The 12,497-nt window shown below is 44.6% G+C and overlaps 1 protein-coding gene across 2 annotated transcripts in view; it reads left to right on the top strand.

Annotated features, from left to right (window-relative positions):
* SETD3 (SET domain containing 3, actin N3(tau)-histidine methyltransferase) overlaps positions 1-12,168 on the top strand; it is a 35,984-nt gene extending 23,816 nt beyond the window's left edge. For both annotated transcript variants that reach the window (XM_075844057.1, XM_075844058.1), the window contains exons 8-14: positions 1,987-2,045; positions 3,228-3,342; positions 4,807-4,881; positions 6,305-6,471; positions 8,354-8,439; positions 9,088-9,248; positions 11,077-12,168. In XM_075844057.1, coding sequence (XP_075700172.1) covers positions 1,987-2,045; positions 3,228-3,342; positions 4,807-4,881; positions 6,305-6,471; positions 8,354-8,439; positions 9,088-9,248; positions 11,077-11,484 — 1,071 coding nt within the window. In that variant the 3' untranslated portion in view covers positions 11,485-12,168. The remainder of the gene's footprint in view (positions 1-1,986; positions 2,046-3,227; positions 3,343-4,806; positions 4,882-6,304; positions 6,472-8,353; positions 8,440-9,087; positions 9,249-11,076) is intronic.
* The last annotated feature ends 329 nt before the right edge of the window (positions 12,169-12,497 follow it).

Below are 12,497 nucleotides of genomic sequence, written 5' to 3' on the forward strand. Positions count from 1 at the left end.
CTTTTGCCTCATCCCCTACTGTCCTGCACACAGTGCCAGCGAGTACATTACAGTGAGGGATGATAAATTACCTCGCACTCGAGATGCTAATGCATCAGAAGTAAAACCGGGTGCGACACGGGGCTTCATTAACAGCGGTAGGAGGCCTCCCCACACATTCACATTTTCTCTTAGCCAGGCAGAAGTGTTTGATTACATTCTGCAGCATAACAAGCACACGGCGGCGGCCTCCTTCAAAGACTGTAATACGGTTTATTGGGCCGACACGAACGGGAGGAAGAAAAGGGAAAGTCATCAAATTGGGGAACACGTTCTCTGGGTGGTGGCGGCCATTTTGTGTGGGGAACCCTTAACAATTTATTATTTCGGCCTTATTCACACGAACATTGAATGCGTCCGTGTGACGGCCGTTAAAACCGTCCGTCACACGGACACATGTTTGTCAATGGGGTCGTTCACGCGGCCGTTATTCTATATTTCAACAGACCCTTCAAGTCCTATTTATCTTTCGTTTTCACGGATCCCTCCATAGGCTCAAGTCTATGTGGATCTGTGAAAATGGAACCCGCACGGGGGCATCTCCGACGTGAAAATGTCAAGTTTTTCACGTCCGAGTTTCCCCACGCTCGTGTGCATTTGGCCTTATAGTGATATCACAGCTTTACCTCGCGAGGTACTCCTGAAGTGGACTGCAGCTATGTAGGGGGACTAAATTTAGCCCACTAAAAATGGGCATTTAGTCTACAGCGCCGTCATGTTTTGACCCATTACACATATTAGAAACGCCCCCTTTTGGAGCAAATTAGCATAAGCCCCACCCACGTTGTTATCCGCTTCACTGGGCTGTCCCTCGAAAGTCGAGCTGCCAACTATGATGGAACACGAATGCAAAAAACAATGTGTATGCGCCCTAGGACCAAAAATCGCACAGTAACGAAAAAATGATAACTATGAAATCCTCAAATTCTAGTGAAATGTCTGGTCATTCTGTTCCTGTCATCAAGAAGTTGATGTTCAGCTGCAGGTTATGGGCGCTCGTGGTAGCGGTGCGAATTTAGCCTTAAAGTGGCACAGTTGCCCATAGAAACCAATCCGAATGCAGCTCTCAGGTTTGAAAATGAAAGCAGTGCCCTGGTTGGTTGCTAGGATACAATGGGCCTCGTGTATCAAAACAAATGCTGACAAAAAGTGCAGTCATTGCGTATAGCAACCAATCAGGTGACTGGTTTCTTTTTCACACATAAAAGGTGTGGTCTGATTGGTTTGGCATTACCTACACTAGTTTTCTTATGTGACCTCCAGTTTGTCCAAGAATAACTTGCTACTAATGGTTTAAAGGCCATAATGATAATAAAAAAAAATATTTGAAAGCTAGTGTGCAGGAAAACGATGGCATCCAATCAAGTCACTGCTTTCTTTTTCCAAAGGCCTTCTGAAAAATGAGAGCTAGAATCTGATTGGTTGCTACGGGCAACGCCTCCATTATTCCTTTTGATTTGGTTTTGAGAAATGTCCGCCATTGAATTTGGAACGATCTCTTTTTTAACTTCTCGGTGTCTGCCACAGTGTGAAATTGAAAATTAAAATTTTCTGAGGAAGGAAGGAAAAAAAACCAAAAAACACCTCCTGAAACATTTGTTTAGAGAGCGGGAGCTGAAATGCCTAATTAATTCTTGCTTCCTCGCTGACGTGTATAAATGATGGCCGCTTCCCTGTCCATAGCGTCCACCTTATATTGTTAAATTTGCGTTGCCTGTGAGTTCTGTCTCAGAATATGGAGACGCAGATTAATGGAACCTGCTGGGCACAACAAATTAAGTTGACATTGATATATGAGAACATAATGGCATGATGATCCCTGTGTAACATTTCTGGGCACCTCCTGGTTCATTTGGCTCTCGTTAGGAAGCTAAATTATGAAATTTTGCTTAGCAATTTTTGACGTTCTTTCTTCTTTCTTTTCGCTTTTCCTTCCCGTAACCTCAGACCCATCCTAATGCCAGCAAGCTGCCCCTAAAGGACTCCTTCACGTTCGACGACTACAGGTCGGTTATTTTTAACTTTTTAAAATAATTTTATCATTTTTGTTTACAAATTTATTATTTCATGCATTTACCGCAAAATTTCTTCATGATGTAATGAGCCGGTTGTGTCGTGGTATTTCGGTAGCCACACGCTACTCCTTATGCGTATAGAACAAATGGCTGTGTAATGGAAGACGCCAAAGGGAGTTAATTTCTTTAGCTAGGTGTACGTTTTCCATGCGTTGCACAGGGCAATGGAAAGTGCTTTCGAGAAAATGTCAATAGATTTATTATCTAAGTATAATACCACGTTCGTATCAGAGAGGGGATTCAGAGGGTGTCTTTTTGGGGGTTTACTAATTTGTAGTATATTACTATTACACTAACGTTATTTTTTTTTTATACTCCACATACAAGATGTCGTTAAAAAAAAAAAAAAAAAAAATTGAGAAATCTCACAAATTTGCCTAGTTAATTTGGCATGAAAATTTGCTGATCTCCGTCCAATTTATTTTTTATTTTTTTTACGTTTTACTATTTATGTATACTGAGAGAGAAATTTTAAAGAGCATTGTCTCAGATGGGTGATTACATTTATCCGTATTCCATCGCCCACGCAACTTCTACATTTAAATAGAATGATAACATTCAAAAAAAAAATGTTAAATAAAGTTAAAAAAAATCTGATTATTAGGCCAGCGTTCCATGGCGACTTTTGACACCACACAGGTCTGCACATACAAAGATCGGCGTGTAATGTAAGGAGTGCGGCTGCATTGTGACCCCCCCCCCCCCCCCCCGGTTACTGCGGTCGCTCAGCAAAAGTAAATAAACTAAAAAAAATTCTAAATTAAATTTAAACAGCCATATTATTGATTAAACCCCAATTATCTATTTAGGATACAACACAGAATAGTTGACCATGCGATATTTTTCACGTCGTATATATGTTTTATTAAAATGAACGGTGACCCCCCCCCCCCCCTCCAAAGACTCCTCCGTCAATCAGCGATGTATTTTATTTATGGACTGTATTGCAGGCATAACAACAAAGTAGCACATCGCCCCTGGTGTCTTATCAACTGCCTGTAGCAATTTGTAGCATAGCCGAACTCTCTGCCGTCCTTCCTCGTGTTAATACGGCCTTATCATAATATACGTATGACTTCATATCCGCTCCTGCGGGGTATTTTCTGGCTGCAGGTGGGCTGTATCGTCCGTCATGACGCGACAGAATCAGATTCCCACCGAGGATGGATCTCGGGTTACGTTGGCCCTGATTCCACTATGGGACATGTGTAATCACACCAACGGCCTGGTAAGTGACTGCGCACTAGTATATTGCTGCGTGAGCGGTGCTGTCCGCTATTTCATTTCTTCATTAATAATCCAAAATATAATTCTACAAATAAATATAAGCCAGTGAGTCGTCTCCGTTATTGTAGGAAAGATGGGTGACAACCAATAAAATCATCGTTAGAACTCCCAGCGATGTTGTCACCCAGCTTTTCCATGTAACTAGGCAAGAGTTCTGCTCAAAAGCCTGGAAAGATGGGAGACAACCAAAAAGGCCCCCCCCCACTCCCAGAGGTGATGTCGTCCAGCTTTCCCGGGCTCCTGAGCAGCACAACTCCCGTGGGAGTTGTAAATGGAGGCCTTGTTGGTTGTCACCCAGGATTTTCTAAATTTATTCTTTAGAACATCACTCCCTTTTTATGCTGATTTTTATGTTAAAATGGAGTCGGTCATCTTATGGCTGTCCTTCCCATCATGCCCCTGGAGAGCACAGATTTCATGATCCCTTAATCCTAGGAGGAGCTTCCTTCTGTTCTCATTGTCGCCCTCTGCTGAATAATTTAATGTTCTAAGACTGTGACCGGGGAAGTGACAACTGTAGTTGTTAAAAGGAGAAGTTCTGTGCTCCTGATCTCGTAAAAATCACCAGTAAATATAAATTCGTTGGTCGTCTCTTCGGTATATCCGTTTCTAGGAAACGTGAGTGACGAACCAGTAAGAAGACCATCGTTACAACACGTAGCTAAGTTGTCACTCATCTCTCTCATGTCCCTGCATAACTAGGCAGATGTGTGGCTCAGGAGCCTGCAACGCTGGGTGACAACCAGCAAGACCCCCATCACAACTCCCACAGGTGATGTCATCCAGCTTTCCCAGGCTCCTGGGGGTTATGACATCGCTGTGCTATGTCTTCCAGGCAAGGCTAAGATCTGGAGCTGGGCCTAAAACTTCATGTTGCTGGTGAAGGTACTTCAGGACTCATGGAATCGGCCATATTATTTGTACGGAGGTGCATGAGCCCTCTAGTGTACCTCTGTATGCCGCCAATGTCTTAAAAAAGATGGCGGCATGGAGGTATAATGAAGCCTTTCTTCTAGGGGAGAATAGCCCTGTGCCAATGGAGCCGGCCGGCTCCATACTAAAGAGACCCCGTGCCAGAGTGCATGAATTGTAGTGAACGTGTCTTCAGCCGGACTCCGGCCCGCGGCGGATGGACGACGCTTTCTTTTTTTTTTTCATACCGGTCTCCAGAAAGCAGGTGTCGAACGAGAATCCAGTTTTGCTTCTCTAAGTACGAAGTGTTTGTGATTCCCCCAGTAGGTCTCATAAAATATTCAGCTCCAAACCTGTCACGTCAGGTGGAACGGAGTCGCGCGTTGAATGATTTTCATTAATGTTTCATGCCGTCTAAAGAGACAATCTTGCTGCAGGTAAAATAGTATCTAATGAGTTGAAATCTTTATTCATTACTTCTCCCCTTGCTTAGATAACTACCGGTTACAATTTAGAGGATGACCGATGCGAGTGCGTGGCGTTGCAGGAATTTAAGGAAGGCGAGCAGGTAAGAGCTGACACTTGCGCATAAGCAGCCGTATTACAAGTCCGTAACCAAAGGGCAGTTTGCGCTGTCGGCGGAGCGCCTGAATCATTCGAATGGCCTCCGATATTTAAGGAAATTGTGATTAGTCAAATACATCCATTTATAGCCAACTCTATTCAATTCTCCTCTACGTGAGAGGCCTAAACGGACTCTTGAAGCATATGATCTTCAATCTACCCGCCCTAACTAATACTGCCCCCTATGGACTGGAGTGCCAATCTGGACTGGTTTGATTTTTAAAATGCAATTGCTCTTTAGAGTTCATTGTACCCGGTGGTAGTCGCCTAAATCTCTCGTCATTTTGAAGTATCTGGCCTGCTAAGGTTGCTGGGATATATAATCTATCACATTCATCTGTAGATAGAACTATTTTCGGGTTGTTGCTCCTCAGCACACCGTAGGGTTCCGGTTGGCTGAATGAGAGCCACAAAGATGGATGTCTATAGTTTGGCTAGTAACCCGAGTCCTTTTTCAAGGCTCTATAAAGGGTTGGACATTGACTTACAGGGTAGTTGCCAGTAGGTGGCACTAGAGACAGTTTTCTTACCTCTTTAGGAGAGCTATTTGCATAATTTTTTCCCCAGGAGGCATTGCTCTTAATCGTGTGTTTTTTAGTTAGAAGTAATTGATGGCCTGTCCTCAGGATACCGAGAATCGGACCCCGACCGATCAATATTTTTGGTCTGTCCTGAGGATAGGCCATCCATTCCTTCTAACTGGAGAACCCCTTAAAGTCTATGGATCTCCGCAAGGAGAATCGGTAGCTTCCAAGAGCAACAACATTCTAAGAAGAGCGCCATTGATTCTTATGGTCCTTTGTTTAGAGTGTTGTGTCAGAGATTTCCAGTGGTGGCGGTCGCTCTATGAGCGGTGTTAAAGGTACATGACTGCTTTTATAGTTTTGGAAAATCGGTGGTGGTCCAAGCTCAAGGACCAATCTGATCCACTATGACATGTCCTAATATAAATTTTGTTGGTGGTTTTCCCCTTTTTTAAATTCTCACATCACTAAAGCATTGCAGAGTTGGATATGCAATCGGACGCTGCAAATCTAAGGGAAGAGCCATGAGGGTGCGGGCCGATTACTGGGCATGCTTTCCCCTGTCCGTTTGTCTGGGCTGACTGTAATTCACAGGCTCACATGAGAAGCCATCTATGGAGCGAAACGTCCAGCCGCTAACACATAAACCGCACAATAACTTTTATGGGGTGGGAGGCAGATAATTGTTATTTTGCTATCACAGTTGGATAAACAGAGCAGCGGGGGAGCTCTCCGTTAAACCAAGTCAACATTTGATAGAGATTTCAGTGCGAGGCTTTACCCTTTTTTGTACTGTCTTGTTAAATCCTGACTCGTGTCTCGTTCTGTTTTGTCCAAACCCAGATTTATATTTTTTATGGCACTCGGTCAAACGCTGAGTTTGTCATCCACAACGGATTCTTCTTCGAGAATAATGCTCACGACCGGGTGAAGATAAAGCTGGGCGTCAGCAAGAGTGACAGGCTTTATGCCATGAAGGCCGAAGTCCTGGCACGAGCTGGCATACCTACGTAAGCATAACATACACGTACAGATGTAGCAGAGCTAAGTTTGTCATTTGCCTCAACTCATCCACCCCTCCCATATGGTCCTAAATTGCTACAATTCCAGCCAAAATACGGAAGCTGAACGCCTCCAAACATCTGCCTATTGATTTCAATGGGAAAAACTGCGTTTCGTTCCGACGGGGCATTTTTTTTTACGTGGCCGTTTGGGAAAAAAAATAGCGTGTAAAAAAAACGCCCCGTAAAAAGTGCATGTCACTTCTTGAGCCGTTTTTCATTGTGTCCATAGAAAAACCGCTCCAAAAAACGGGCGCAAAAAAAGTCTCAAAAAACATTTGCTTTTGAAAACGGCTCCGTATTATTTTTACGTTTGCTGTGTGAACATACCCTGAGTCTTCAATGAACTGAAAGGATCATATCATCATGCGCAAAATGATGGAGCCCCAGAAAGATAAAATGACAAATTCAGCTACATCTGCAGCTCTGGAAACTTGTTTGTACTTTTAACCTGTATTGGGCTGAAGGGGGCTATGAACCTTTTTATAATGTTGCTATGAGAGGACTTAAGACCCCAAAAGACATGTTTACGTTGTTTAAAATCTTACTTTTCTTAAGGTTGTAAGTCCAAAGCCTGAGGCTGCACTACTGAGAGATTCTGATCATAATCTGCTGAGACCTTGTGTGAATCCAAATCGCTAAACACCACATCTACATCCTACCTGGCTTGAATAGTGGCAGATATGTGGGGGGGACATGAGTTTTTATGATCTGGATCAACACACAAGGTCTCCATGACAACATTGCACCTGACAGAAATCAGTAAGGGATATATTATCAGAAACTCTTAGTAGTGCAGCCTCAGGCTTTGGGCCTCCAATTTCAAGTGATCATATCTCGACATAGAAAGAAGATATTCGAAAACGGATTGAATTTTTTTTTTAATGTGTATGACGGGTTGTTAAGTTCAGAATTTTTTTTTTTTTTTCATACATCCTATTAGGGAATTCTGAGTTAATATTGGGGGGTCCTCTGTTCAGGACCCTCCTCTCTTGGTCAGAGTGGAGAGTGTTTTTCCCAAGAGCGTCTTTCACTCTGGAGGACCTGGCCTGTCCTGCATTATACAGACAGCACATTGATATGAATAGGCACTGTGTAATGATTTATTTCTCCTGTGGTGGCGCTGCAGAATACTGACCGGTTCCCCACAGGATTTAGACGATCGCTAGTGGTGCCAACAGGGGGAGACTTTGTGATCAGCTTATTGTCAATGGACCTTACTAACAAGTAGGGATTGTCCAAAGCGTGGAACCCCTTCTATAGGGTCTTTTTATATTCGGGTAGTACTTCTTTAAATGTTTAAAAGAAATGAATGTTTATTAATGATTACACATAAACGGGATAGAAGGTTAAAGCGTCATATTCTGCGGTATTATTTTGCTCACCAGAGCTAACAATCTAATAATCCTATAGGTCATTCTGTCTAATGAGAGATTCCATTAGCTTTCTATTCAGAACGGTTCTCGCCTGGAGAATTCCCACTCATCAGGATTGAAGAATACAATTAAGAGGTGCTACACCTTTGGGATATGTATCCAGTGCAGTAAGCTTGGTAATACTGTGCCGTTCCCTGATGTAATGAATGTAGAGCGGATACTAGGACTCTCCGAGGCAATGCAATAAGAACGTTCCGGTGTAACAAACGGCCCCTTTTTGGTCTTGATGGACCTGACAATGGCAGAACAGTGAGGTGCCCCTGACAGCAGGAACGATGGTGCACCCCCCATGTATTGATGTTTATAATACTACGTGTTCCCATAGCTATGTAAGGCCTTGGCTTTTAATGCACTATTGTATGGATCACTGCCTTATATTATCTCCCTCTCCACAGGTCAAGTGTATTTGCACTGCATGTCATCGAGCCTCCAATATCTGCTCAGCTTCTGGCTTTCCTGCGAGTCTTCTGCATGAGTGAAGGTAAGAGATATATATATATATTATATGTAGATCAGGTTGGCATCCGTGATGGCTGGGGTGGTCTTACTGGCACTGCACCTTTCTTTGTATGCTATATAGGAGGCTGGAAGCACGGCGGGAGATTTACAATGGGCTCACATACGTATATCCGCTGCGTCTGGCCAGACGGAACCGATAAAACTTTGTGCACCAGTCCGCCATCTATAGCCGGACAGGAAAACCATGCATGCAACGTTTTTCTGTCCGGCAATGGTAGACATCCGGCGTAAAAACAGATGCAACTGATGCCAGAACTGCACCCATGGGCAAATTGATGACAGAACTGAATCCATGCTTTCCTATGGCGTTTCTGTATCACGCCGGATATATGGGAACCTGGCCTTACACCCATAGACCATGGTTAATGCGGTGGCTCTCCGGCTGTTGTGAAACTACAACTCCAAGCATGCCCTGACAACCTGCAGAGGAGATAATGACTAAGTAATCATCCTACATCTGTTCTTTTGTTGCTATTCTATCATTTACAAAGGCCGTGAATACTGGGATGAGCGACATGAAGGTCTCGTTCACATAATCCCTAAAGAGCTCTGCCGAAGTGTATCTTGCAGGTTATCTCAACGCTGACCTTTCATTTTACGTCTTTCGCAGAGGAGTTAAAAGAACACTTAATCGGAGACCATGCGATCGATAAGATCTTCACCCTGGGGAATAGCGAGTTTCCAGTGAGCTGGGACAATGAGATTAAACTGTGGACCTTCCTGGAGGCGAGGGCTTCACTCCTGCTGAAAACTTACAGAACCACAGTAGAGGTACAGTCCTCTCACAGGGTGTCCCCGCAGCAGCAGATCCTCTACACTACACCACACAGGAGAGCTGACAGCTCCTCTATACTACACCACACCACACAGGAGAACTGACAGCTCCTCTATACTACACCACACAGGAGAGCTGACAGCTCCTCTATACTACACCACACCACACAGGAGAACTGACAGATCCTCTATACTACACCACACAGGAGAGCTGACAGCTCCTCTATACTACACCACACCACACAGGAGAACTGACAGATCCTCTATACTACACCACACAGGAGAGCTGACAGCTCCTCTATACTACACCACACAGGAGAGCTGACAGCTCCTCTATACTACACCACACAGGAGAGCTGACAGCTCCTCTATACTACACCACACAGGAGAGCTGACAGCTCCTCTATACTACACCACACAGGAGAGCTGACAGCTCCTCTATACTACACCACACAGGAGAACTGACAGATCCTCTATATTACACCACACAGGAGAACTGACAGCTCCTCTATACTACACCACACAGGAGAGCTGACAGCTCCTCTATACTACACCACACAGGAGAACTGACAGCTCCTCTATATTACACCACACTGGAGAACTGACAGATCCTCTATACTACACCACACAGGAGAAATGACAGATCCTCTATACTACACCACACAGGAGAGCTGACAGATCCTCTATACTACACCACACAGGAGAGCTGACAGCTCCTCTATACTACACCACACAGGAGAGCTGACAGATCCTCTATACTACACCACACAGGAGAACTGACAGATCCTCTATACTACACCACACAGGAGAGCTTACAGATCCTCTATACTACACCACACAGGAGAGCTGACAGATCCTCTATACTACACCACACAGGAGAACTGACAGATCCTCTATACTACACCACACAGGAGAGCTTACAGATCCTCTATACTACACCACACAGGAGAACTGACAGATCCTCTATACTACACCACACAGGAGAACTGACAGATCCTCTATACTACACCACACAGGAGAGCTGACAGATCCTCTATACTACACTACACAGGAGAACTGACCGATCCTCTATACTACACCACACAGGAGAGCTGACCGTTCCTCTATACTACACCACACAGGAGAGCTGACAGATCCTCTATACTACACCACACAGGAGAACTGACAGCTCCTCTATACTACACCACACAGGAGAGCTGACCGATCCTCTATACAACACCACACAGGAGAGCTGACAGATCCTCTATACTACACCACACAGGAGAGCTGACAGATCCTCTATACTGCACCACACAGGAGAGCAGACAGATCCTCTATACTACACCACACAGGAGAGCTGACAGATCTTCTATACTACACCACACAAGAGAGCTGACAGCTCCTCTATACTACACCACACAGGAGAGCTGACAGATCCTCTATACTACACCACACAGGAGAGCTGACAGATCTTCTATACTACACCACACAAGAGAGCTGACAGCTCCTCTATACTACACCACACAGGAGAACTGACAGATCCTCTATACTACACCACACAGGAGAGCTGACTATCCCCTATACTACACCACACAGGAGAGCCGACAGCTCCTCTATACTACACCACACAGGAGAGCTGACAGCTCCTCTATACTACACCACACAGGAGAACTGACAGCTCCTCTATACTACACCACACAGGAGAGCTGACAGCTCCTCTATACTACACCACACAGGAGAGCCGACTATCCCCTATACTCCACCACATTGTCCACTCTTAGTCTGAGATGTATCACAACTGATGATTGACGTGTTTCTGAATTCTCTCATCTGTGTCCAATTCCAGGATGATCAGCAGCTTTTGGACAGCGGTGACCTCTCTCTGCATGCAGCCATGGCCATCAAGCTGCGCCTCGTGGAGAAAGAAATTTTGGAGAAAGCTGTAAAAAGCGCCTCCGATAACCGCAAGCTGTACACCAAGCACCTGGAGGATGGTGATCCACTGCCCAAATATGAGGAGAGCAACATCGCCTTCCTGGAGAACACTGCCTCCGACACCAAACTTCCCCTGGTACTGAGAAACCTTGATGATGAAGAAGCAGAAGCCAGCGAACTGAAAAGACAAGAAACCCTCACCATCACGGAGATCACTGAAAATGGCTACCTGAACGGAAAAGACTCTCTGTACAACGGGACCAAGTCTGAGAGTGACAGCGCCCTGGCAGAAGATGACGCTAGTAGCGATGTCAAATAATGTCCTTGCATAAAGCAGCCAGGAGGCAAAAGTGCAATTGTGAACTGGTTTTGACTTTCGAAGGAGAAGAGCAGAGGTTTCTGAGACCGTGCATCTGCATCGCTGTGTTCCCCTTGTTAACGTTTCTGCAGGAGGAGATGTTGCTGCTTACGATTTTTTTTGTTTTGTATCTTAATGTTGACTTTAAATGCATAGAGCGGAAATAGACAACGATGGCGGCCAAGACCAGCAGCAGACGGCAGAATTTACTACTGATGCCGAGGGCGGATTGTTGCCTAATCTTGATGCTTGTCTTCAAGGCATAGATTGATGCTCCTAGAAGAATAACATTATAAATCATATAAAGTAAAATATTTTTTTTTATTATTTTAAATTTGCCAATTTTGGCACTTATTGCCCCTTATTAAAGAGAGATTACCCATAAAAGCCCCAAGAAATGTCATTCCAATATACGTTCAGTGCATCTTAGTTATATCTGGATGACAAACAATATGGCTGCCATGCCATTCAGGATTTCTGGAAAGCTTGATGACTCCGTTGTCCTAGAAACTAATCTAACTAAGATCAAAGTAGACCACTTGGCAGAAGAAGACAGGAGCTTATATTTATTGGTGATTTTGTAATTTTAGGGAAAACTGCCCTTTAAAGAGAACCTTTCACCTGTCCATACAGCGGAGTGCAGCATGTAATGGGCCGGGCTGCACAAACACTGTCTCACTTGAAATAATTTTTCTAACTTCCTCCGTTATTTACATATCGGTGCCGTTATATTTGGCGCCCGATATGTAAATAAGCCCCTGAAGTGTCAATGGGGCGTTTCTATCTAACTAAATGGAAAGGGGGCGTCATCTCTTCGCTCTGACACTGTCCAATCAGCTACGGACAGTGTCAGGGCGGCTTGCGCTATGTTTCTTTACGCGAGAACACACACCGGCTGGTGGTTCTGCAGAGAGCGTGCGTGCGTGCGTGCGTGCGTGTGTTCGTTCTTGCGGGAGGGAACACAGCACAAGCCG

This window comes from Rhinoderma darwinii, chromosome 12, assembly GCF_050947455.1.
Source record: "Rhinoderma darwinii isolate aRhiDar2 chromosome 12, aRhiDar2.hap1, whole genome shotgun sequence".
Taxonomy (NCBI): Eukaryota; Metazoa; Chordata; class Amphibia; order Anura; family Rhinodermatidae; genus Rhinoderma; species Rhinoderma darwinii.